This window comes from Capsaspora owczarzaki (assembly GCF_000151315.2).
Source record: "Capsaspora owczarzaki ATCC 30864 unplaced genomic scaffold supercont2.10, whole genome shotgun sequence".
In the NCBI taxonomy this organism is placed as follows: Eukaryota; class Filasterea; order Ministeriida; family Capsasporidae; genus Capsaspora; species Capsaspora owczarzaki.
This window is the reverse complement of record NW_011887301.1, coordinates 463,245-487,966: the sequence shown is the minus strand read 5'-3', so window position 1 is coordinate 487,966 and position 24,722 is coordinate 463,245. Positions and strand designations below refer to the sequence as shown.

Sequence of the window (24,722 nt, the reverse complement as noted above, 5' to 3'; positions counted from 1 at the left end):
ACTCGTTTTTTTGCTTTTTGTCCTGTCAAATTTCAATTCTGTCGCTTCAATGACCTCTGCCGTGGCTCGCAATGCGGCGTTGCTGATCGCCGAGTGCTCTGAGAACGCTCGCGATCTTGTTCGTCGATGCCCGCCTCGTCTCCAGGCTCGCAACAAGAAGCTCGTGTTTGAGCTGTCGTCCGAGAGCGGCGAGTGCACCCTCGTCCCAAAGGCGTCGATTGCCAATCCCGCGCCGTTCGAAGGCGACGTCCGCGTCACCCGCTGGCGGGCTCCACACCACGACGAGATGCCAGCGACCCTCGGCTTTGTACGTTGCTCACAGCGGGTGCGCAGTGAGGGTGTAGTGAACAATTGGCTGACGTGAGCACAGCTTACATTCAGTCTCAGAATTGATCATCAAAACAAAACCTTTCACATCGTTGAGCACTCGACCACTTTCAAATCAACGCGAACGCATCTACAGACGGCGTCGTTTCGTTGACGATGGTGCAACAACAAAAACTAACTTGCTTGGATTTGTTGCAGGACGCTGGAACCGTCGAGATGAGCTTTCCGGCGAGCATCTTTGCTTACGACATTCCCACGACGAGTCAGGACGGAAAGCCGGTCGTGCCTTGGTATGTCAACTTTGCGGATTCCAATGTCTTTGGATTTTACGGCGGCGGTCTCTACGCCCAGGATGAAGTAAGTTGGATGATGCTGTGGTTTTGAAACAAACGCTTTTGCAATTGTCTCACACACTCCTGCTCGTCCAGATGCAAGTCACAGAACATCCGATTCTTGGGTCGGTCAGACAGATGCTCGAAAACCTCGATCTCTCAAAGAATCCCAAGATGAAGGCCCTCACCATGGAGACGCAACCCACCCCGATTCTGGTCGAGAATGTTCAGCGTCGAGTGGTGGTGGATACCTTCCCATCGGCAGCCGCGCCTGGTGGCCTGTATGGCAACGCCTTTGCTTCGGCGTCCTTCGAGACCATCGTCCAGGTAACGCTGACTTTTCGCTGAGTTTTTTTTGTGCTGTCGCGGTCGCACATAACAAACAATCTTGTCGCTGATTGCGCTTTGCTATCTCCTCTGACCAGGCCACCCACGTCCTCAACCCTCCGACAATGTCCAACATTATTGCGATTGCCGCCCAAGGCTATGGCTTTGGCGAGTACGCGCTTCCCGTGATCAACTTTTCATTCCTGACGGCCTACACGGGATTTGCGGCAGCCGTCGCCTCGTCCTGGCTCCGACTCGGCAAGCCCGCCGATCGAAAGAGTTTCAAGGTGGTCATCAACACTGGCAACTGGGGCTGTGGTATGTCTGTCGTGTGCGCGTCTCTGGTTTGTTGGTTTTTGCCGTTTCGTTCCAAACAAGGTTCTGACCCGTTGCAAATGTGATTGCCCTTCTTAGGAGCGTTTGGTGGCAACCCCACGATGATGGCTCTCATTCAATTTGCTGCTGCCCAGGCGGCAGGCGTTGACGAGCTGATTTACTCGACTGTGATGCCGAGCCCAGCCGTGAATCGTGCGCGTGAAATCTGGAACGAACTGGTCCCGACCCTGCGTGACAAGCCCGTCGGGGCATGGTTGGGTGCATTTGAGAAGCTCAGGCTGCGCTGGGGTGTGTCGAACGGAACATAATGCGTGCTTTTATGGTGCAGTATTGCTCGATGCACGAATGCACAGTCAAAAGTCCGTGGCACAAGCGATCAAAACAATAAAATAAAAACTTTGATATTGTCTGTGCTCCAAACAATCTAACCATAAAGGAACAACAAAAGAGCCACAAAACACACCAAACAAAAAGTGCAAGAGCCTTATTTTTTGTTGATCGTGTCCAACTCGGCGGAAATCTGTTGGATGATCGATGCATGCAACTCCTTCACAGCGATCAGTACTTGGAAGCCACTCGCGGCCAGGGTCTGGAGCGCCACGACCGTTTCGTCCGCCCGGCAGTCCTTGGCGGCTTTCACGAGAAGATTCAAACGGTCGTACAGCATTTGCGACGACGAAGCAATGTTCTTGTGGGACAGCTCGTCGACAACGAGCTGCGATCGCGTCTTGCTCTCGGCGAGGATGGGTGCGCAGGCTGTGACAATCTCCTTTGTTCGCTCGACGTACATGCCCTGCTTGAGCTTGAGGTCCTCCACCAGGCGTCCGACAGCGCCCGCGATGCTCTGGGTCATCTTTTCGACCACTCCGGAAGCGGCGGCGAGCGTCGAGGCGCGCTATCAATGCGAATCAACAAAACAAGGAGAAATCGAGGAAAGTGAGTAGAATGTAAGAGGATCAGCACAAAGAGCACGGATTGTCCTCTCGTCACATCCAAGTATTACGTCTCTGTCTGCCTCGAATCACGTTGAATCGTGGGAGACCATCCCCCCCTCAAACTCCATTACCTCGGCTTGCTGGACTTCGTTGTGCGCTTGCTTGGCCATTTCAGCGAGTGCTGCGCTGTGCTTGCGCGCCTCCTCGGCCTTGCGCTCCTCTTGCTTCTGGCGCTCCTCCTCCTTGTGCTTGGCGTCGCTGATCTTGGACACGGACGCCATAATGTCAGCCAGTGTGTTTGGATCCTGAAAAATTTGAAAAAAAAAATTGGCATAGTGAAGTTTTAGTATCAGGAATTACGCTTCAAAAGCCCAGTTGCTAGCAACGAGTTCACTAAGCAGGGGCGTTCGAATGTAGAATTCCGTAGCATTCCCTTCGTTTTTTTTTTTTTTGTTGAATTTTTTTTTTGAATATTTGTGTTGTTCTGTGGTTTTTGTTTGAAACAGCAAAACTGACCATCTCCTCGGCGCGTGCGGTGGTTGGCTTGGGCGGTGGTGCCTTGGGCTCGACGTGGACGCCCGGTGCGAAAACGGGTGCGGCGGCGACGCGGGCGGGCGGCGTCGGCTCAATTGGCGTCGAGACGCTCGAGTCGAGCATGCCGGCAACCATATCGTCAATGTTGCCAAAGACATCGTCCAAGTCCACTTCGCTCATGATTGTGTCGGGTCGGATGTTCTGTGGAGTGCTGAATGAGCTTGCAGAGTTGCAGAGTATGCCGTGTTGCGCTGTGATGCTGGGGGCAGCAGAAGCAGGGCCGGAACGGTTTGAAGAAACGGACTGAGAGCGCCTTCCTAATCCGGCATCTGAGATTTGAACATCAACAAAAATCCCGTCATCAAACAATCATGAAACAGGAGGTGTTTTATGTGCTTTGTTCCCCCCTTTTCATTGTCAGTGTTGGTTTTCTGAAGCAAAAAGCAATTGAGTGCGGCTTTGCATTGCTGATTGCTGGAGGATAGACGATTGATCACAGTGCAGTCATTTTACAACCTCACCCCCTTTCTCCTGTTATCAATCTCAATAATAATATTAAACTTGATTCAGTCCTCTCTTTGCTCTGTCAATGTCGCTCCAGCACTTTCTCCGTCTCGGCCACTACAGTGCGTTTTTCGCTTTCTAAAACACCCCCTCAATGCAAAACCCCTCATTGCAGTATCCAACTCACCTCCCTGTTGTTCCCCTTTCGCTTGCATGTGCATTCTATGGTGCTTGTATTTTTGGTGGTAACCCCCTCCCCCATCATCAAACATCATACAGCGCCCGAAGCACTCCAAGCGCTCTTGGCCTCGTCTGCCGCTCTCCGCACGCAGCGCCACAGCAAGTCTCTCCCGCAGCTCCTGGTAAACGCTCAAACGCAAAACAAGATCCATCCTATTGCTGACATCCATCCCCTCAACCCCCACCCCCGAATCGTGCCGTGTTGGTGGAGATCGGGTCTTGCGAGGTGCGAATGACAGAATCGCTGTTATCGTATCACCGAAGCGGAGGATTACCCTTATCAGGTCCACGACGACCAACAAAAGCCCAACCAAAGCCTCAATAGAAGAAAACAAGAGGCTGAGAACACAACAAAAAATGCAGAAGACAAAGGATTGAACAAAGCAACAACAGAAACAAGATGAAAGTTCTGAAGTTTGGAACAATTCTGAGAAATCCAGCATTTACACATATTTTCATTGCTGGGGCAAATCGTGCAAGTGGTAGTCAACTCACTCACCCCGTTTGTCAATTGGAACAGTCTGGTCGCACGATGGGAATGATCTTCCAGAAGCGCAGCACGCGCACGCGCGTCAGCACCGAGGCTGGCGTGGCACTGCTTGGCGGACATGCTGTGTTTCTAGGAAAGGAAGACATTCAGCTTGGCGTGAATGGTACGGGCGATACGAATCGTTGCCGCTGATCCTTGCTTTGTGCCACCCTCTAATTCTTTGCTCCGTTTTGCTGGACCAACGTTTTCCAGAATCGGTGCAAGACACGGCGCAAGTGCTGAGCAGGTTCCATGATGTTGTGCTTGCTCGCGTCTTCAAACACTCAGATGTCGAGGTATGCACCCTGGGGAGGGGTGCTCTGGTTCAATGCAATGCAGTTTTCTCACTGCAAAACACAAATTTGACAGGAGCTGGCCAAGCACTCGACAGTACCAATCATCAACGGCCTCTCAGATCTGCACCACCCGCTCCAGGCGCTCGCCGACTTGTTGACAATTCAGCAACACTTTCCTGTTACAAAGGGCCTGAAAATCGCTTGGGTCGGCGATGGCAACAATGTGCTGCATTCGCTGCTGGAGACGGCGCCCAAAATGCAAATGCACATTAGCGTTGCTACTCCGCCTGGCTACCTGCCAAACGCGACCATTGTGAAGGAGGCTCAAGCGGATGCTGCTCGGTATGGCTCGGAGAGAAACAGCGGAAATTGTTTTCCTCTTGTATGTTGTGAGGAGTACTCACTTTGTGTGAACTACTTTTGCTCCCAGGTATGGCACTCGTGTAGAGCTCACAAACAATCCGCGCGAGGCCGTGAAAGGCGCGAACGTGATTGTCACAGACACCTGGGTATGAATGTCGTGGATGCACATGAAGGGAACTTTAAGAGTCTCACTTGTCTTTGCGCTCGCTGCATGGATATCTGCACTTTGGCGCAACATCCCATAAAAATAGATCAGTATGGGCGACGAGGCGCAAAAGGAGGAACGTCTCCGCTCGTTCGCAGGGTTTCAAGTGACCAACGAGCTGCTCAAGCACGCCTCACCCGACTGGAAGTTTTTGCATTGCTTGCCTCGCAAGCCGGAGGAAGTTTCCGACGAGGTTTTCCGTTCGCCGCGCTCTCTCGTCTGGGACGAGGCTGAGAATCGCATGTACACTGTCATGGCGGTGATTCTGGACTTGTTGAAGCTTCGATAGGGCGGATGCCGATGATTCAGGTGTACCAATTGTGCATAAACTAGCTGTTTGCTGGCAAATGTACCTTTTACAAAAGCCCAGGAGTGACAAGTGTCTTTTCTGATCGCTTCGTTTTGCACACATGTATTGCATGCCTTCAGCTATGGTGCCGTTGATGCCGCGGCCAATGGCGTGCGAGAATACCTTTGTGCTTTCCACGCGAAAATCCAATGCACGTTCAGTCCTCCCGCCACCTTTGCTCAACGACGATGAGCATGAATGCCAAACACGGAGCTGAAGATACAAGAGTTTTTGCGAAAATGGATCGCTTTGAGGTGTTTTCCCCCCTTTTTTGGAAAGGGACAGTCTTTGTGGTTTAGCTGTGTTGAATTCGCCATGCTGTCGTATGAGAGCATGACTGCGAGTCAGCGCCAGTGGTATGACAAAGTCAAGAATGCGAGTGGAGAGCTCGAGTAAGAAAGCACCCACGTTTACTGGAGCACGGTGGCAGAGCATGTACTGACGAGATGACCAGGTTTCGTACGAATCAGATTGGCGATGCTGGAGCGCAGGCGATGGCCGAGGCTCTCAAAGTGAACACGACGCTGACTGAGCTCTAGTGAGTCATCTCGCTGTGATTGATGCATGTGAGTGGGTGATTTCAACAGAGGGTGTGCAGAGTACTCACTGACGGTGGGACCCGACAGTTTGTGGTATGGTCAGGTTGGCGATGCTGGAGCTCAGGCGTTTGCTGAGGCATTCAAGGTGAACACGACGTTGACTAAGCTCAAGTAAGGCATCTCAGAGTAACTGGCATATGGGATTGTTTCAGCCGCGGGGATTCAATGTGCTCACTGATGGACAGTTTGTTCAAGAATCAGATTGGCTGGGCTGGAGCGCAGGCGATTTTTGAAGCACTTCAAGTGAACACGACGCTTAGTTCTCTCGAGTAAGTGAGCTTACTTTGACTGATGCATGCGAGTGGACGATTTCATTAGAGGGTATTTGGAGTGCTCACTGCTGGGCAGTTTGGAGGAGAATATGATTGGCGATGCTGAAGCGCACGCGATTGCTGAGACACTCAAAGGGAACACGACGCTGACTTGGCTCAAGTAAGGCATCTCACTTCGACTGATGCATGTGAGTGGGTGATCCGGCAGAGGACGGTAAGAATGGCTCACTGATGGGGATGGGCAGTTTGGGTGCGAATCAGATTGGCGATGCTGGAGCGCAGGCGATTGCCGAGGCACTCAAAGTGAACAAGACGCTGGCTAACCTTTTGTAAGTATTAGATTGCTTCAAGCTGGTTTGCCTGTCGTTAGACTCATGCTGCAATCTGACGATATATCGACAACAACAGTTTGAGCAACAATTTCCTAACCAAGGCTGGCATCACAGCCCTCAAGCAAACTGGCAATGCCATTTGTCACTTTGAGTAAGACTGCTTGTTCATTGGATTCTTGCATGAAGCACCAACTTAACAACCAGCCCCGCACTTTACGTTGGTATAATAGTGACCCCGGTTATGGTCGTCTTGACAGCCAGCTTGTTCCATCGCCTGCCCATTTTCAGAGTGCGGCCCGTGCTGCAGCGAATGCTACAATTGAGCTTTTGCAATTGCGTTCCAAGCTCGCTGCCAAGGAGCAGGAGCTGCAACAGTTTCGCTCCGTTCTCGCTGTCAACGAGCAGAAGCTCGCTGCCAAGGATCTTGAACTGAAATCAGCTCTTGATCGGATTGACCTGTTTGAGCGCAATCAACCCGATGGACCCATCTCGCAAGTTCCTCTCGCCACTCTTGTCACCGTCACGAACAATTTTGCTGCCGACTCTCTGCTCGGCGAAGGAGCATTTGGTCGCGTGTATGGCGCATGTCTGCCTGGCCCTCGTGTTGCCATCAAAAAGATGTCCCCCGAATCGAAGCAAGGCAATGTTGAATTCAAGTCGGAACTGGACTCCTTGTCGAAATTCCGCCACCCCAACATCATTGCCATCCTGTCGTATGCGGAAGAAGGCGACGAGCGATGCCTGGTCTACGAATTCATGCCAAACGGTTCTGTTCGCGATCGCTTGAGTCGCAAAAACAACACTCCTTCTCTGACCTGGTCTCAGCGCCATCGGATTGCGGCTGATGTCTCTCGCGGCATGCACTACGTCCAAACCGCCTTCCCTGACCATGCACTGTTCCACCTCGACCTCAAGACGGCCAATGTGCTGTTGGACGCGCATTTCAACGCGAAAGTGTCTGATTTTGGTTTGGTTCGTGCTGCTGAGCATCTCGATGAGCAGAGCTACCTTCGCACTCATAGCATGCAAGGTACAGCTCCTTACATGTGTCCCGAGTTCTTTGAGGAAGGCCGCATGACCCTCAAGACGGATGTCTACGCCTTTGGCATGATTCTACTGGAATTGGTGACTGCGGAGAAGCCTGGCACCAAGCTGAAATCAAAGGCGCGGAAAGCGGTGACAAACAAATCCATTCCTGGCATGCTGGACTCGACCCTCAATCCAACCGAAGCCGAGCATCAGAGCGTCAGCGAGATTGTCGCTCTTGCCCTCGAGTGTCTTGCCGATGAAAGTGACGATCGCCCGTCCTTTGGCAGCATTCTTGTTCAATTGAATCCTTGATGACAAGCGGACGATGTTTGATACTCGTTCTTCACTCTACTCGTGCATCCTTGCCACACCTGTGTTTGTTTCCCATGGTTTCGTCTTTTCATGCGATTCCAGGTTTGTTGTTGTTGTTGTTGATGTTGTTAATGTTGTTGTTGTTTTTCTTTTCAAAGGCGAAGAGTGATCAGCAGCATTGGAAAGTACAACCCTTTGTTGACATGAGATACAGTAAAGAAAATCCATGAATCTGCGAACGATGACTTGCGCAGTCCGTTCTTTATTCGCTCTCCATGAATTCACCCTTCTCGCTCTTCAAGCTTTGCCGCCCCCCCCCCCTCTCTTTTCACACTGTTCCCATTTCCCAAAGCATCTGAATCCTGAATTTTAAGGTATTCGTTCATCCCCTTTTTGCTGATTTTCAATTGTTATGGCTTATTCATTGTTTTTTTTGATTTTTATTTTGTTTTGTTTCCTTTTTTTTTTTTTTTTCAATTTTAAACCTTGCACAACCTCACCTTCACCCTAGCAAAGCACTCCCCCTTCCTCCTCCTGCAACACACACACACAACCCAACCAGCGCTCGACACTAAAACCAAGCATCACACTAACACCCCCCCCCCCACCGCATCACCAGCCAAACAAAAGACAAGGGGAAGAAATGGCGTCGAATGCGATGGCGCCGACTGCGCCGAGTTCAGCACCAGGCAATCTGCAGCCCAGCCGGAATCCGTCGCTGACGAGCGAGGCGTCGCTGCCCGCCACACTCTACGCGCAGCACCCCGTGGGCAGCCTCGCATCGATCTCGTCATCGCCAAGCAGCCAGCAGCAACAGCAGCAGCAGCAGCAGCGCCCAAGCCAGGTCAGCCTCGGCCCAGTTTCCCCGACAATGTCGCTTTCGTCTTCCGACAGCTCCGGGCTGGGCTACCCCGACCGCAAGCTGTCGCAGATGAGCTCTGAGAGCAGCACGTCGATGGCGAGTCTTCTCCCAACGCTGTCTGCAGCCAAGCGCGGGCAGCTCATCTCCAAGGTCGACGTGCACGGCGCGGCAGAGTCGTCCTCGTCTCGCTCGCGGTCGGAGCTGCAGGTCCGCATGAATGTGGGCAAGCTCACTGCCGAGGACGTTGCGCACCTCATCGAGAAGCTCGACGCCGAGATTCACGCAACCGCCCTCGAGTACGAAAAGCTCTACGACCCGCCGCTCGAGCTGCAGCAAAAGCTGGAGGAGCTGCAGCGGAAGGCCAAGGACCTGCGCGCGTGCAGGGCTGAAAAACTGATTGAGAACGAGCTCGCCGTCCTGCGCTACACCCCGCTCGATCGCGACTACCTGTTTGCGCATCCAGACTCGCAGTTCTCGCTCCAGTTCGAGGACGGCGAGTCGGGCAAAAAGGAGCCCGGCGTCAAGGCGGGCACACTGCCAAAACTCATCGAGCGCCTCACGTTTGACGAGTTCACCGATCCAAACTTTGCCCGCGAGTTCTTCCTCACCTACCGCTCGTTCATCACGCCCGACCAGTTCCTCGACTTGCTGATCCAGCGTTTAGACATTCCCCAGCCAAAGGAGCCCGCGCTGGTGAGTGTGTGTGTTTTGTTGGAGGCTGGACGTGAACGAGGGGCGTGGTGAAAGGGTGACCAGCACGGCTTTGACATTCCTTGCCACATGTGTTGATCTTTTGGACACTCACTCACTGATTCTATGCGAATGTGCGTTGATTGATTGACTCAATCATCCATTCCAGCTCGAACACTTTACCGAAAGAATCGCCATCCCGGTCCGCCTCCGCGTGTTGCAAGTCATCAAAAAGTGGGTGGACGAGCACTACGACGACTTTGAGTTGGATCCCGCGTTGCGAGCCCGCACCACGCAGCTGCTCTCTTCCATCGTGGAGAAGAACACGGAATTGTCCACAAACAACGAGGCAATGGCGCTGGAGGGCCCGCTGCTCCTCATCGCCAAGGGCATTCTCAACCTCTTTTCCTATCGCGAAACGCACCCGTACACTCGCTACGACGACGGTCGCTACTCGTCAGCCTTGGCACCGGATCCGATTCTGCCCCTGAACGGCTCCACGGAATCCGAAATTCTGCGTTGGGATGCGGAAGAGATTGCCAGGCAGATGACCATCATTGACTTTCGGCTGTTCCGCAACATTACCCAAAGCGACTTGTCGTCGCTTGGGTGCGGTAAGCCGACCGAGGCATGCGAAACTATTACAGCATTCATCAACCGCTTCAACCTGCTCAGCAACTGGGTTGCTGGCGTGCTTGTGTCAAAGAAGGGCTTGCACTCGCGCAAAGAAGCTCTTATCAAGTTTATCGACATTGCCGAGTGCTGCCGACACCTCAACAACTTTAACGGCCTGACTGCAATCGTTGCTGCATTGCAAAACTCGTCCATTTATCGACTCAAGAATACGTGGGGAATGCTTCCGGCCACCCACAAGAAGGTCTTTGATGTGCTGTGCCAGCTCACGTCCAATGCTGGCAACTACAAGATTTACCGTCGCATGCTGGCTGCTGTCAAGCCGCCCTGTATCCCGTACATTGGCATCTACCTGACGGATCTTACCTTCATTCGCGACGGCAACCCCAACGAGATTCTAGTTGGCGACGACCAGCGCAGTCTGATTAACTTTTCCAAGCGTCGCATGCTCAGCAGGTAAGGGCAAAGCTTTGCGGTGGTGGTGGTGGTGGTCGATTCATCTGATTTTGCTATTATATTGCACTGACTACAACCAATCCAAACAACCAGCGTCCTCGTGGAAATGCTCCAGTATCAAGAAACACCGTACTTGCTGAATACGGTTGATCAATTGAAAAAGCAGTTGCTGGCGCTGGAGAGCCTCAGTGAGGAGCGGTGCTATCAAGAGTCGCTCACAATTGAGCCACGCGGCGCCGCAGCGCACTTTAATCGACGCGTAGCCTTCATCGTCAACCCCAAGGCACGCAATGGACGCGCCAAGAAGGTCTGGCTCAAGAAGATCAAGGTGAGCTTTTTTTTTTTTTTTTGGTAAAGCGCTGGCTGTCTCACTTGTATCCTCCCACCCACTCTCTCATTCATTCAACTGTCTTTGTTTGTGTCCGGATCGACCTATTGGCAGCCGCGTGTCGAGGAACTGTTCCCTGGTCGCTGGGCCGAGTTTCTCACGACTGCCTCTGGCGAGGCGTCAGTGATGGCCAAGGAGGCAATGCAGGCGGGATTTAACGTTATTGTGACTGTGGGCGGCGATGGCACCTTTAACGAAGTTGTGGACGCATACATGAAGTATGGCGGTCTTGCTCGTCACGTAGTCCTTGGCATTTTGCCGATGGGCAGCGGCGATGACCTGGTCAAGTCGCTCAACCTTTCGCTCGATCCTCTCGAGGCACTCGATGTCATCAACGGCGGCTATACCATTGAAATTGACTGCGGCTTGGTGCATTCAACGCCCGAGGATGGCAAAGAGTTTAGCTCGAGTCGCTACTTTACCAACATTTGCTCCCTTGGCGTCAACAGCATGGTTGCCGCTGGAGGAGACAAGGCCAAGGCCAAGCCGGGTTTCTTCCAAGCCAGCTTCAAGCAAAAGAACAAGCCCGTTCGCGTGCGCATCGACCAAAGCTCGTGGATTCCGTGCAATCTCTTCGAGCTCGCCATTTGCAACGGCAGCTGGTATGGCGGAGGTTACGAGATTGCGCCCTCGGCCAACCTCACGGATGGCCTGTTTGATATCGTCCTTCTCGAGGACATTGGCCTGATGGAGAGCGCGCGGCTGTCGCATCTCATCCGCTCCGGGCAGCACATCAACAACAAGAACCGGCACCTTTTCTTTGGCTCTGAGGTCGTTGTGGAAAGCATGTCGACCCGCGACGCCGATCGCCTGACGATTGAGTCGGATGGCCAGGTGAGGAGAGAGCTTTTGTGTTTTGCGAGGCAGAAGATTGTAAAGTTTTGTCGCGCGCTCTAATTTCAAACTTTGCCTCTTCCCTCAATCCTCTCACACAGGCTGTCGGCACACTCCCTGCAAAGTTCCAGCTGCTCAAAGAAGCCGTGGCCCTGATTGTACCCGAAGTGCATAATCGCGGTCGCATGGATGGCGTGATTGCCCGCCGCTCTGCGAATGATGGCGCCCCTCTGTTGTACCGCAAGCGCGCACCCGGATCGTCATTGTCTTCGAGCGACTTGACCACTCCCGGCAGCTTGATTGATTTCTACAACCAGCAGGCGTATTCAGAGTACGACCCGACCAAAACAGCCCGGCAGACATTCGATGGCAAGTCGGAAGGCAGTGGGTCGTGGTCAAAGTCTGCGTCCAAGTCAATCACCAATCCAGCCAGCGCGACAGCTCTGGATGGCGAAACGGCGCAACGTCAGAAACTGCGCGAGTCCCTCGAGGGCAAGAAGAAGCTGCAACGCTCGAGCAGCGACGGTGGCGATACCCGCCACGCCGTCGAAAAGGCGCGCCAGCTCAAGTCAACAGGTTCTTCAGGCGTTTCGAATGACTCGGCATCGAAAACTTCCACTTCCAGCCTGGACGATGCTCAGCTTGGCGCAACTGCGGTCAAGCCCGCTCCTTCGCATTCGGCCGATCTCAACGACTTGCACAAGCGCTTTTCCACCGTGCGCAAGAAGCAGAAATGCTTTGGCGTCGACCTCCAGGAGCTGCTCATCCGGGAGAAATTGCTGGTTCCGCGTTTTATCGAGACTTGCGGTGCGTACATTTCCGTGCTCCTGAAACAAGCTCCGCTGGAAGAAGTTACCTCGGCCGTGATGACGGACATGAACGACAGCGCCGCGTTCGACAAGCTTGTGCAGAATTTCAAGTATCAGTACGAGCGCAGCAAGGATGCCAAATTCATCGAGCTGGAAGACATTTCGCTCGAGGTGAGTCGTTTCGTCCAGAAAAAATGAAGATGGGCGCTGTTCAATATCGGATTGGCCGTTGTGGTGCTGACCAACCTTTGCATTTTCGATTTGTTTTTGCTGTCACAGACAATTTTGGGCGCCATGGTCCTCTTCTTTGCGAGAATGCCTACGGCGCTCGCCACACAGCTGCAGCTGGACATTGTCGAGACTGGGCAAGTGATTAACGCGGCAGACATCGCAGCTGACCAATGGCGTGAGAGCAAAGCCCGCGAGCACTTTGTGGAATGCCTCGCCAGGGTGCCCAAGCTCAACTTTATGACGCTTGCCTACACGTGCTGTGTGTTGCAATCTGTTGTTCAACTTGTCCCGGCCTCGCTCAAAAAGCTGGGCGATACGTTTGCTCCTGCGGTGTTTGGCATTGTGGTAGGTTATGGTGTCGTTGCTTTTGTTTTTTTTGTTTCCTTTTTTTTTGGTGCTTTCCTGAAGCATGCTCTGATGGACTGACTGATTTTGCCCATTTCCTGTGTTCCTTTTGCATCAGACAATGCCATCTACCGGGTCAAGCACAGAGGATCAAACGGAAGTTGCTTCCAATGTGATGCAGATTCTTGTAAAGTTCTCGGCCGACTTATTTGCAAACTGGCAATCACGCTAAACACGCTGCTGGCAGCTTTTTCGTTTCTGGACTGATTGCTATGGATTTGTTGCAATGTTTCCGTCGTTGGTGTGCTAGTTTTCGATTGTGTGTTCTGTTGTTTTGATGTTGACCATCCTGGCTCATGTTGAAAGGATTTTTGTTGTTGTTGCTGGATTCGGATGTGTGATTTTTGCTTTTTTGTTTTTGTTGAAAAAAAAATACAATTGATCGCTAACTAACAAATAGAGACCATGGAATTTTCGGCTGAGAGAGACGGTTTGTCGAGTCGCCGAAGCGTGTTCGCAAGGTGTGCAAATGTCGGCTGCTCGGGCGAGCCAAGGGCGAGGCAGTCTGTCATCATCGCAAAGCTACAGCCAGAGACAAGTGAGCGACCCTCCTGTTGTCCAAACAAATGCAACAATTATCGCAGCAAAACGTACATTTCAGTCGAGCAATGCGGCGGCCGTTGCAAGGGCGAAGTGCGCCCTGGAAGGAGCATTCCAACAACCGTCGCGTCGCTGGGGCAACCGCCAAACGTGCCGAGCTCGCCGCAAGTGACGAGTTCGTGCAGGAGGTAGCCAAAGCGCCAAACATCGCCAGCGGGACTGGTGGGAATCTTTGTGCGCAATAACACCATGCCAGCGGCGGTCTCTTGATCGCCTGGGACGACGGGGTCCATCTCTACCATGCCAAGCTTGACGGTGCTGTAGCTAAACACATGCACCGCTCGGCAAGACAGACGCCCGTGCACTAGCCCGCGAGATGACAGATGCGCAAGCGCCTCGGTGATTTGCAACGCAATGTGCGTGACCAGAGCGGGACTCAGGGGCGTGGGCCACTTGAGCGGGTCTTGCGCAGAGCCAAAGGCAGCGAGTGCGGAAGGACGCGCCCCGCCAGCAGCCGTGTCAGGCTCCAGTTCGGGCTGGATGCATGCTGCTGGGTTGGACGACGTGGCGGCCAAGCGATGCAAGACTTGGCGGAGGTTGCCGAAGGGACTGCGCTCGAAAATCACAGCCGCCGACAGAGGGAGGTGGGGAGGAAGCCAAATCGCAGAGATGCGAACAATATTTTCGTGATCGCACTTGCTCAAAACGGCCACATCCTCAAGCAGCTTTTGCACGAGCAAAACCGGAGTAGAGTACCCCGAGAGCAGGAGTGCGGCTTTTCGAGGCGGTTCTTTGCTCGTGTCGGTGGTGGAGGACGCGACGATGGCCGGATCGGCATGGAAAATGCGGCCAAACTGGCACGTGCCAATTTCGCCTCGGAGAGCAATGTCGTTGGAGTCGTACAGCAACTCTTGCAACCCAGCAGGAAGCGTGATGCGAGCGCCGCCTGCAGCTTCAATTTCGCGCGCGGCCGGGCTGAGCATGGCACTACCACTGGCGGCAGACAGCGTACCCGTAGAAGCTTGATGTCCGCGAGTTCCACCGGCCGCGGCAGAAGCGGCAAAAGCACGCGTGAGTGTGGACTTTGCGCCAATCGAGCCGCTTCCACGCATCGTTCTCTTGGCAGTGCCGTTTCGGGAAGCGTTCACCTCCTCAATGCCCGACGAGGCCACGCGTGTTTCGCTGGGAGTGCCATTGCCACTGCCATTGCCATTGACGCTGGTAAGGATGCTGGTCGAGCTGTTGCTGCGCGCGGCCATCTCCACGTCCCGGCTGGCAGGATGCTTGCGCACCGATCCCCAACGCACGCCCGTATGACGTCCACGGCACAGACACACGACCACAAACACAATCAGCAGAATGCCAAACACGCCACCAACCACCGCACCAATGATTGCTCCCAGCGAGCTGCTGCTGCTGCCCGAGTCTGGCGCTGGTGCACCAGTGCTGTGCGAAGGAGCAGATGTTGTTCCGGCAGGCGAGGAGGCTGCTGCTGTTTGGGCTTCGACGGAGGTCGACGACGCGGCCTCCAGAGCTGTGGATGAGACGGGTTCCGACTCTTGAGCAGTGGTAGTGTCTGAGGCCAGATCACTCGATGACACCGCCTGCGAGGGGCCGGGCATACTAACTACAGATTGACTTGAAACAATGTCGGTTGGCATCGTAAATTCTGGCGTGACTGACGGGGTGTGTGACGAGTAGTCTGGAGTGACTGACGGAGTGTTCGAGGAGTAGTCTGGAGTGACTGATGGGGTGTTCGAGAGCAGCTCAGTTGAAGAGACTTCTGCTGAGGGAGTTTCGCTGGCAACGAAAGTCGTTGTGGAAGGCTCCTCTGCAACGGTTGAACTTTGAGAATCTGTGGAAGAAGAAGTCACCATTTCTGAACAAAAGCACATCCAAAGAAGACAAATTTCCCCTCGTGAGCATGACGAAAAAGCACCCGCGAGAAGCAGATTCGCCAAAACTCCATCAACAACGTCGCACCACAACCTACCCTGATCGCAAAGCGGGCCTTCGAAACCAGCCTCGCAGGAGCCAGCGACACAAGAGCCATCCAGACTGGTCTCGTCACAAGTGCCATGAACACAAGTGCATGTCATGCTGCAATCCGAGCCGTACGTGCCGCTGTCGCAAGCACACGCGCCAGTCTCCGACACACACGAGCCGCTGCCACTGCAAGTGATGGCGGGCGAGCACGAAATGTTGCAAAAAGGTCCATAGTGATCGCTCGTACACGCAATCTGAATGTTGTAGCTAATGGTGCTGGTCCAGGTGGTGGCTGAAGCTGCTCCAGCTGTGGGTGACGGAGCAATGGATTGCGGCATGGCCGAAGGGGTCGCGCTGCCGCCAAACTCGTCGGTTTGGCCCCACACCATCACCGAGTTTTCACGGTGGAGGAAGGCGACCAGCTGGTCTGGTGCCAGCACGGCGTCAGCAACGCGGTATACGTAAACATCGAAATTGTACGGCGTCTGCGGAAAAGGTGAGCGTGAGTATGATGACATTTGGGCACAACAGTCACACGCGGTCCTCTCCAACTTACAAGCACAGCGCTCGGATTGCTGTAAACAACGGAAGGCGGAGAGATGGAGCCGGTCTCAGGGACCGTGAACACGGGGGTTGTGGTGGTTTGGGCGCAATCGGAAGGATTGACTGTAGCGTCGCGAATGCACACTGTTGCATAAAACTGCGTCGTGTTGACGACAAGCGCGGACGGATCCGAAGGGACCAGGCCCAGGTTGTAGAGCATCAGAGTCTGAGACGACTGAGCGGTAGCGTGTTGGCAGCACAGCGCCGCCAGCAAGAGTAGCACGACCAGACCCGACCTAGTCCTCGACATGATGCGGTTGACTCCAGGTCGGCTCGTTGTTTGCCTCGTGTGCTTTTGAGCTTGACGATGAATTGATTGAGGATTGATTGAGGATGAGTGCGGTTTCTCTAACTTCAAAAGTAGCTCCTATGCGCTGACAAGAGCGATAGGCAGATCAATCCGCACAATTAAGTCAGTACATCACCAGTTGCATTTGGTTCAACCATAGCTGCACAGTGTCCGTGGCGACATGCCGGGTGATGCAGATTCCAGTAGAATGTCCCCCCAATTCCTCCATTCCTCAGTTCCAACCTTGGACATCCAACTCCCAGCGTCAATGCACATTCATTGAATGGACTGGATTGTTCATTCCTCATACATTGGAGTCAAAGTTCAGTCAAAGCAAGAAAAAAAAAGAGAGCAAAAAGTAAGAATGAAAAGTAAGAAAAAAAAACTCGAAACAAGTGCGTCAAAAGTCGGAATGAAAAAAAAAAAAAAAAAAAAACCCCATCCTCAAAATTCAGCCACGCGTGAGCGGTATTGAATGAGCATTGGAGAGAAGGAGAGAGACAGGGGAGTCCCTTGGGGAGTTGAAACAACGGATGAAATGATGATGAAGAAGAAGAGGGAAGATGGAAGATGATTGTGAGCGGTGTTTGGGGGGTGTGGGGGTGGGCGGGAAGAGCGAGAGAGAGATGGAAAGAGCGGGAAAAGAAGGGCAGAGAAGAGAGAACGATCGACAGCGATGCTCTCTCATTGAGAAAGGAGAATGAGAGTCAAGTGAGACTTGGGAAGAGTGAAACAGTGGCAGAGACACCAGAAGGAAGGAGCAAAAGGAAGGGGCGGGAGAATGAGGAAACGGGTCAAACAATGTGAGACAGCGACCGACGCGGTGATGTGCGCTGGTGCAAAGCGACAACCCCCCCCCCGAGAATGTTAAGCACACTCCTATAATGCAACATGAGAATGCGATTTTGTGAGTGTGAGCGAGTGTGGGCAAGTGTGAGATGGAGTGACACACTGCAGAGCGTGCGGTTTTGGTGGGGATTCAGCCCACAGACCACAGACATGACCCTTCTTCAGTCGTTTCATCCCGGCATTGGCATCGACGGACTCCCACTGCCAACAATATAGTAGATCAACAATTAAGAAGGGAGCATTCACAGACTGGACACGCATGGATGAGTGGTTTCGATCGCCTTTGTTCTCCACCACCACCATTGTATGCCGCAGGAATGAAACCAAATAAAAAAAAAATAATGAAACAAGCCTAGCGAGTGGAGGCAACGAACAGAGCCCCCTCTCTCGTGCTGGTCATCGGAGAGCAGAGCAACAGTGATAAAAGTCGAAGAGGAAGCGACTGGCAAGAAGGGAGCGCCAGAGCGAAGCAAGCAAGCGAGAAGAGACGAGAAAGAGTTGAATGAATACAATGATAAAAAATAAAATAAATACAAACTCACTTGAAACAACGGTGGAAAGAGGAGACTGAGCAGCTCGGATCTTGCATGGCGTTCATCCTCATATGAATAACGATTGATGCAAAAAGAAGGACAAGGAGAGAAACAAAGAGGAAGAGGAGGAAGGCACATGGGAATTTAGTTTCAACCCTGGAGCTTGCTGCTCAACGCTTCTCAGAAGAATAGAAGACATCGATCGTTCACCTAGGCCTGGAAGCCAAAGAATAGGATTGAGAGACATCATCTACACGATCTCCACCATCAGCGAAGAAAACAACCAACTGCAAGACTTTATTGAATGATGGCAAGCATGTCAACACAGAAAAAAAAGAAAAAAAAAAGAACAACAAACGAAAATGCACGATCTCGAAACCAAACCCAACAACTTAGGAACGGTTGATCAAGCCAGCAATGGCGGTCTGCCACTTGGTCGCAGTCTCGTCCGAGTCTGCAGAGATGTGGTACGTCTTCAGCGATGTGACAAGGCTGAACGTGTGAGGACGCTTGATGTTGGCAACTGGCACCAGTTCGGCGGCAGTGACTGCGCTAAGCTCGATCGAACCGCGAAGTCCGTCCTACAAGCAAGCAAAAGCAGAAAACGGAAAAAAAAGTGACAGTCGTTTAGTCATGCACGTTCTTCTTCCATTGTTTCGACCATCAACACCATTTCGCCCCGCCAATGACGTACCTTGCCAATCAGGCGGTACTCCAGGGTCTTTTCAGTGAGCTTGAAGTTGCGGGCCTGCCATTGGCGCACAATCTTGCCACCGCGCTTGTGGAGGACACCCTCGAGGATGGCCGGGGGAGCAGCCACTGGAGTCGCAGCAGCGGGCGTCGCAGCAGCAGGCGTCGCAGCAGCAGGTGTCGCTGCTGGCTCGGCAGCAGAGCTCGAGGCGGCTTCAGGAGCTAGCCACACAGCACAACACAAAACGTTAAAAATCCGACGGAATTCAAAAACTTGACAGAACACAACAACCGCTTACCAGCAGCGACAGGAGAAGCCACGACCGCAACGGCAGCGGGCTCGGCGACCGGTGCCGGTGGGTGAGCGCAGGGGTGGCAGACCCAGTTGCCGAGTTGGGCGTCGTACTCGAAGGCCTCAAAGAACTTGGCATCGCGAAGCTGGTTGATCAGCTCATCCGACTCACTCGACGTCAAGAACGGCTCGGTAATGAAAGTCTGGAAGCTAGTGTCGTACTGAGACTTGCCAATCTCATAGACGGATCGAAGGCCTTCGACCACGGCACTGACAAGGGTTGATCAAGGACAGTGAGCAACCCGAAACACCCTCCAACACAAAACAAATCCACACAAATCCAAAACTCACCCAACATCCTTGTCCCAAATGGCCTTGCCGACCTGAATCGCAGAGAAAGCGACCTTGATCCACTTGTTAATGACCTTGGTCTCGGTGCGGAAAGTCTTGCCCTTGCTGAACTGGCAGTGGGGGCTCTTGCAAGCGCACTCAAAGTGCAGCACGAGAACCTTCTGAATCTTCAGGAAGCGGTCTGCCGCGTCGAAAAACAAACAAACAAAATCCAGAAACAACAATCAAGTGAGAGCGCTGGACGAGCAACAACCACCCAAACAAACAACTCATCATGCGGCTCGTACCCTCAGTCGTAAAGTTCATCGGAATAGGAAGCTTCTTGACAATGCCAGCAACAAACTCCTTGAGCTCGCTGATGTGGTCTTGAACGAACAGGTCAATCTCCTTGAGCTCTTCTTCGAGAGTGAGGACGCGCTTCTCCACCTCCTCGACCTTGGCCTTGACCTCCTGGGTGTCCTTGACAACGACCTCAATCTTGGCGTCGGTGGCGACGACCTGGTTGCCGAGGTTTTCGAGCGTGCGGTCGTGGTAGGCATCCAAAATGCTCTGGCCGACCGTGCGCGTAGACTCGTTAGGAGTCGACTTGATGTACTCTTGCATGAAATCAAGGTACGGGGTCAAGGACGCCTTGAAGGCGCCAGCAACGTTCTTGATCTCCAGCATGAGCAGCGGCACCGCATTCTGGTCGGGCGATGTCTTGAGCCACTCGAACAGCGTTTCCATGCTCTGGCGAGCTCGCTCCTCGGACGAACGGCCGACAGCTCCAATAATCTTGGGAGCATTGTAGATGAACGTTTGGTTGGTGCTCACGGATGCCTTGATGTCGTCGAGGTGCTTGACGAAGTGGTCAGGGTAGGCAACAGCCAGGTCAACCAGCATCATGATGGCCATTGCGCCCGACATTGGCGAGCTGAGGGCGGGGACAAAGTCGTCAATGAACTTTTCAAGCAGCTGGAGAACAGCAGGAACAACAACATCAACAAAATCAACATCAAACACACGTCAAATGGTGAGAAATAGGACCACGAGAGAGAAAGAGAGAGAGAGAGAGAGAGAGAGAGAGATAGATAGAGAGAGAGAGAGAGAGCGAGAGAGAGAGAGAGAGAGAGAGAGAGAGAGAGAGAGAGAGAGAGAGAGAGAGAGAGAGAGAGAGAGAGAGAGAGAGAGAGAGAGAGAAGAGTGAGAGAAATTGTTTGGAAGAAAGTCCAGCAGGTTGCACTTTCTTACTTCGGGGTTCTTCTTGGCAACGGCGCTCAAAATTTGCAGAGCGGTGACACTGCTGCCCATGTCGCCGGAATCAAAGATCTTGACCAGCTTGGGGACAAAAGGATGGACCTCCTCGCGCGCGAACGGGTAGACGTTGTTGAGGACGGTGAGGAAGCTCGAGCGTTGGTTGGCCGGGTTGGTCAGGACCAGGTTGATGACCGTCGAGACGTACGGCACAAAGATCTTTCCGCCAACAATGGTGGTCATGGCAAACATGCCCGCAACCGTCTGGTTGAGGCCATCGTCGCGGCCCTTGGCGGGCACCTTGATGACGGTGGCAAGCGACTTTTGGATGATCTTGGCCTTGGAGTATTGCTACAGCGATGCAGGTGGAACGTGAGCATTCCGCATCAGGCCACTTCCATAACGAGTTCGAGGTTGCTTACGCTCTGCAGGATGTAGAGGACGTTCTTGAGGAGCTCTGCATGGGGCTTGCCGGACTCGAGGTTGTACTTGAGCAAGACCTCGATGAGCGCGACAAAGTGCTCAATGTTGTCAATCAGCAAATCCTCAGCCTATTCCATAACAAACAAAGCAAGCAAAGCAAGTAAGGAAACAAGTCAGACACGACGATTTTCAGATTTTTAGAATTATTTTTATTTTATTTAATTTTTATTTTTATCAGATTTTTTACCGGATTTTTTTTTTTTTTTTTTTTTTTTTTTTTGGTGTTTGCGGATGTGGATCAAAATCCATGTGTCACACGTCAAAGTGGCTGTTGAGGCTGTTGGGGGCTTCCGCTGTGGCGACTTGGCCAGGAAGAGTATGTCGTTGTGATTGAATGAAGGTTGAGCATTGTGGCATGCAGAGTGGCACGCAGGAAGGAGCGAACCGATTAAAAAAAAATAAAATAAAAAATCAAACGAGGTGGAGTGTAGGAAACGCTGAGCACGGGCAGTGAACTTTAGTACGGATTCCGTTTGTTAAAACGCAAGTCACTCGCTACTGGTTCTCACAAGGGTTCGCTCAATCCAAAAAAAAAAAAAAAAAAAAAAACCACAACATACTCTCATTCCAAGGCCTTTTCCCCCGCTTCTTCCAATGCTTTCAGCTGGTCCTTTCGCTTCAGTCACTCTCGAATCGCAGACAGCCACACGTCCAACAACACTTTGCAGCACACCCTTCTTCTGCGAGCACTTTTGTTCCAAACTCATGCTCCCAAACCACACAACAAAGAAACGTTTTTTTTTTTTTTTTTTTTTTTTTTTTTTTTTTTTTGGTTTCATTGGATTTTCCATCATTGTGGATTTGCTAGTGCTGTGGCTCCCCCTGTGGCTCAACTCACATTGCGGGCGGCAACCATGAAGGCAGAGACAGAGCTCTCGATGCACGTCTTCTCGCCGGCGTCGGAGCCGTACGCCTCCGAGTCGACCTTGGCGCTGATGCCGGCCAGAATGGACTCGGTGTGCTGGGCAACGTCGTCGGCATTGACCGCAAACAGCTCGCCGATGGCAGTCATGTCCTTGCCATTCACTGCACGTTCAAACACGGGATGCGAAATGGTCGTCATGGTCAAAGTTTGGATTTCGAGAAAAGGGATGAACAACCAAAAAGGAAAAAAAAAAAAATAACGGGGAAAATGGACTGAATAATCAAATTTATTGAGCCGATGCAGACACGGGTTGTCAAGGAGGTTGAGTTCAAGGTAGGGGGTACAACAGCAACTCTTGTGGTGTTTATACTCGGGAAACCCTCAACAAAAACAAAAGCCGTACAGTTCCTTTGTTGAATTGCCGAATTTGCTCAAAAACATGACCGGCTCACGCTGCTCTTCTTCTCGAAACGAATGTATTGGGGTCACAACTTGGCATGTACATCAACATGAACAATACAGTGCGAGGTTGCGACAATGGTGGGACAAGACAAAAAAAAGAAGCATTGCTACTTTACTTCTTGTTCTTGTTCTCGTTGTACTTCAGAAGCTGGTTGAGCTTGCCACTGGCTTCAAGCTCGTACATGCGGTCGGCATCGCCAGCATACTCATCATCGATAAACACGATTGGCAGGTTGCGGGTGCCAGCACGCTTGAACACGGCGTTGCGGTCGGCCTGGGTCCAGATGTCAATCGGGTACCACGGCTCGAAATCTGGCCTCTCGTGGATCTTCTTGGTCTGTGTGAACAGTGGAAAAGGGTTGTTCAAACGAAGGAATCAAAGCGATGAGCAAGACAGCAACAGCAACAGCAACAACAACAACAACAACAACAACAACAGCGTAACAGCGTGGAAACGCCATTCTCACCTCGAGAAGCTTTTGAAGCTCAATGACGTCCTTGCGGCCCTTGTCCGTCGAGGACGTGGTGGAAAAGTACACGCGAATCTTGCCTTCGCCACCGAGACTGACTTGCTCCAAGACAGTGACATGGAAAATGCTGCCAGGAATGTGCACGCCGTCGAGGGTGACATGCACCTCATAGTCACCGGGTTCGGTGGGGTTGTAGACGACATTGTAACGCGAGGGGTCGTTTGGCACGGGCGTGACTTGGACGTTCTGGGGCGCGTTGGCGGGCCCAAAGACCTTGACCTCGAGCTTGCCACAGTCCTTGGAGGGCGTCTCGACAGTGAACTCTGCGGGCTCGCTGACAATGCCTTCGACAAGACCACGGCCGTAAGCCGAGCACTGGTTGGCTTGGTTGGCTATTTTAGGGAGAGGGGAGAGGGGAGAGGGGAGAGGGGTAACAATGAAGAGCGCAAGAGAGAAAAATGAGAACGAAGGTCAAGGGCCACACACCACTCAGACTGATTGTTCCAACGTACGCTTGGCGATCGGAGTGGCCCTCCAGAAGTAGGAAATGTAGGTCTGTCATGGGTAGGAGCAGCAGGAGGAGAGGTACATGTTAAAACCAGGAAAACGCCGCAACACGAACCCTGCACTTTCAACATCACTCGACTCACCATGACAGACTGCTCATCGACCTTGGGGTGCGCAAGATCCTCGGGGTTCATGATGAGCGGGATGTGGAGCACTTCGTTGGCCTTGTTCATGCCGTCGCGGTTGTTGTCGGCGCCCTTGGTCGGGTCGAGCGAGGCATGGTTGGGGAACGAGCCCTCGGCGACGGCGTTGGTCAGTGCACAGAGCGCCTTGCCGTTGTTCCAGTCTGCAGAAATTTGTCGGGTTGACAAAGTGAGTTTTTTGTGTTTTTGGAATGGAAAACCACAAGACAAACAACCACAAAAAAACAAGACAAAAAGACGCAAACTCACCCTTGGTAAAGCCAGTAATGTTGTACTCGGGGATCTTGGACTGGACCCACTTGAGCAGCTCAGACTTGGCAGAGAGACTGTCGTCGCCAGAGCCGCGCTGGACTTGGTATCGCAGAATGAGCGTCCAGATCAGGCCGAGCGTGAGCTTGAGCGAGCCGTCCGCCAAGTCCTCTGCGCCAATGTTGACGAGCTTGAGGCCTTCGCTCGCAATAAAGTCCAGCGCGATCTGTTCAACAATGACCAAAGGATTTCGAAAAAAAAAAAAACTGAGTTGAAATTTCTGAAACAGACTGAAACACAACTGAACATTTTTGGAATGTTCGCCCGTTTCCAGTGTGCGCTTGCCTTTTGGTTTTCGAGCTTTTGGTAGGGCGAGCGCGGGTGCTTGTTGTACCTGCCATTGACACACACACAGACACCCACATTTGCGGCAAGCAGGTTGGTGAGTGTGATCACAAGTACTGCGGTACAACCCACAGTGTGAATGCGTCACCAATTCCGTTAAAAAAAAACCCAAAAAAAACGAAAAGGTGTTTTGGCAGCGATCTTGTTGGATGTTTTGACCCTTCATTCTCTCGCTTCGTTGCGCTTCGTCGAGCAAGGTCATTCGACAATCACCAAAAGCACTGTGCGTCCAACAACGCGACGGCCAACTTGCACCTGGAACGAGCGAGTCGATGCAACTTCCACTCGTTGTTGTGCGAGTTTTTTTTTTTTTTTTTTTTTTCCAATTTCCAATAGAATTTCAATACCTGGGAAGCTTCTTTGCACTGATGATTTCGAGCAGGTTGATCAGCGCAATGCCGTCAATCATCTCCTTGTGCAGAGGCTCCTTGTCACCGACACGCATGCCGCGCTCCTTGAGCTGCTCGTTCACCCACGCGGTGAAGACGCGCACTTGAATGTCCTGCCAACTCATTTCGAAAAGAGAAAAGAGAAAAGAAAAAGAACTGTTCTCCTTCCAAATCCAAAAAAAAAAAAAAAAAAA

General features: G+C 52.4%; 8 protein-coding genes across 9 annotated transcripts; 4 read left to right on the top strand and 4 right to left on the bottom strand.

The window, feature by feature from the left end:
* Window positions 1–3: 3 nt before the first annotated feature.
* CAOG_05963 lies at window positions 4–1,735 on the top strand. Of its 2 annotated transcripts, none has more exons than XM_004345503.2 (5): window positions 4–307; window positions 526–684; window positions 756–986; window positions 1,085–1,304; window positions 1,401–1,735. In XM_004345503.2, exons 1-5 carry the CDS (start codon window positions 50–52, stop codon window positions 1,628–1,630), a joined length of 1,098 nt encoding a protein of 365 aa, XP_004345553.2. In that variant the 5' UTR covers window positions 4–49; the 3' UTR covers window positions 1,631–1,735. The 2 variants fall into 2 exon arrangements, with proteins under 2 accessions (XP_004345553.2, XP_011270584.1); XM_011272282.1 differs by having other exon boundaries at window positions 371–684.
* Window positions 1,621–3,097, bottom strand: CAOG_05962 (hypothetical protein). Its single transcript, XM_004345502.2, has 3 exons — window positions 2,774–3,097; window positions 2,389–2,562; window positions 1,621–2,217 (listed from the first exon to the last, which is right to left on the bottom strand). Exons 1-3 carry the CDS (start codon window positions 2,969–2,971, stop codon window positions 1,807–1,809), a joined length of 783 nt encoding a protein of 260 aa, XP_004345552.1. The 5' UTR covers window positions 2,972–3,097; the 3' UTR covers window positions 1,621–1,806.
* Window positions 3,098–3,370: 273 nt separating this feature from the next.
* CAOG_05961 (ornithine carbamoyltransferase) lies at window positions 3,371–5,298 on the top strand. The gene is made up of 7 exons (XM_004345501.2): window positions 3,371–3,417; window positions 3,575–3,657; window positions 4,056–4,188; window positions 4,278–4,360; window positions 4,434–4,702; window positions 4,791–4,869; window positions 4,975–5,298. Exons 1-7 carry the CDS (start codon window positions 3,381–3,383, stop codon window positions 5,215–5,217), a joined length of 927 nt encoding a protein of 308 aa, XP_004345551.1. The 5' UTR covers window positions 3,371–3,380; the 3' UTR covers window positions 5,218–5,298.
* A 312-nt stretch (window positions 5,299–5,610) lies between these two features.
* On the top strand, window positions 5,611–8,015 carry CAOG_05960 (hypothetical protein; the record flags this gene model as incomplete). Its single annotated transcript, XM_004345500.2, has 8 exons — window positions 5,611–5,669; window positions 5,732–5,815; window positions 5,904–5,987; window positions 6,062–6,145; window positions 6,225–6,308; window positions 6,394–6,477; window positions 6,557–6,631; window positions 6,711–8,015. The coding sequence occupies 8 exons, from the start codon at window positions 5,611–5,613 to the stop codon at window positions 7,819–7,821; spliced, it is 1,665 nt and encodes a 554-aa protein (XP_004345550.1). The 3' UTR covers window positions 7,822–8,015.
* Window positions 8,016–8,239: 224 nt separating this feature from the next.
* CAOG_05959 (hypothetical protein) lies at window positions 8,240–13,515 on the top strand. The gene is made up of 7 exons (XM_004345499.2): window positions 8,240–9,376; window positions 9,543–10,462; window positions 10,556–10,790; window positions 10,905–11,684; window positions 11,786–12,664; window positions 12,773–13,069; window positions 13,188–13,515. The coding sequence occupies exons 1-7, from the start codon at window positions 8,465–8,467 to the stop codon at window positions 13,299–13,301; spliced, it is 4,137 nt and encodes a 1,378-aa protein (XP_004345549.2). The 5' UTR covers window positions 8,240–8,464; the 3' UTR covers window positions 13,302–13,515.
* On the bottom strand, window positions 13,464–16,638 carry CAOG_05958 (hypothetical protein). Its single transcript, XM_004345498.2, has 4 exons — window positions 16,212–16,638; window positions 15,663–16,140; window positions 13,724–15,548; window positions 13,464–13,651 (listed from the first exon to the last, which is right to left on the bottom strand). Exons 1-4 carry the CDS (start codon window positions 16,506–16,508, stop codon window positions 13,519–13,521), a joined length of 2,733 nt encoding a protein of 910 aa, XP_004345548.1. The 5' UTR covers window positions 16,509–16,638; the 3' UTR covers window positions 13,464–13,518.
* A 1,575-nt stretch (window positions 16,639–18,213) lies between these two features.
* Window positions 18,214–22,103, bottom strand: CAOG_05957 (hypothetical protein). Its single transcript, XM_004345497.2, has 8 exons — window positions 21,817–22,103; window positions 20,918–21,046; window positions 20,493–20,846; window positions 19,550–20,216; window positions 19,263–19,443; window positions 18,919–19,181; window positions 18,624–18,841; window positions 18,214–18,510 (listed from the first exon to the last, which is right to left on the bottom strand). Exons 1-8 carry the CDS (start codon window positions 22,039–22,041, stop codon window positions 18,322–18,324), a joined length of 2,226 nt encoding a protein of 741 aa, XP_004345547.1. The 5' UTR covers window positions 22,042–22,103; the 3' UTR covers window positions 18,214–18,321.
* Window positions 22,104–22,300: 197 nt separating this feature from the next.
* Window positions 22,301–24,673, bottom strand: CAOG_05956 (hypothetical protein). Its single transcript, XM_004345496.2, has 7 exons — window positions 24,487–24,673; window positions 24,080–24,128; window positions 23,735–23,960; window positions 23,426–23,628; window positions 23,288–23,330; window positions 22,773–23,167; window positions 22,301–22,642 (listed from the first exon to the last, which is right to left on the bottom strand). The coding sequence occupies exons 1-7, from the start codon at window positions 24,651–24,653 to the stop codon at window positions 22,418–22,420; spliced, it is 1,308 nt and encodes a 435-aa protein (XP_004345546.1). The 5' UTR covers window positions 24,654–24,673; the 3' UTR covers window positions 22,301–22,417.
* Between the last annotated feature and the right edge of the window lie 49 nt (window positions 24,674–24,722).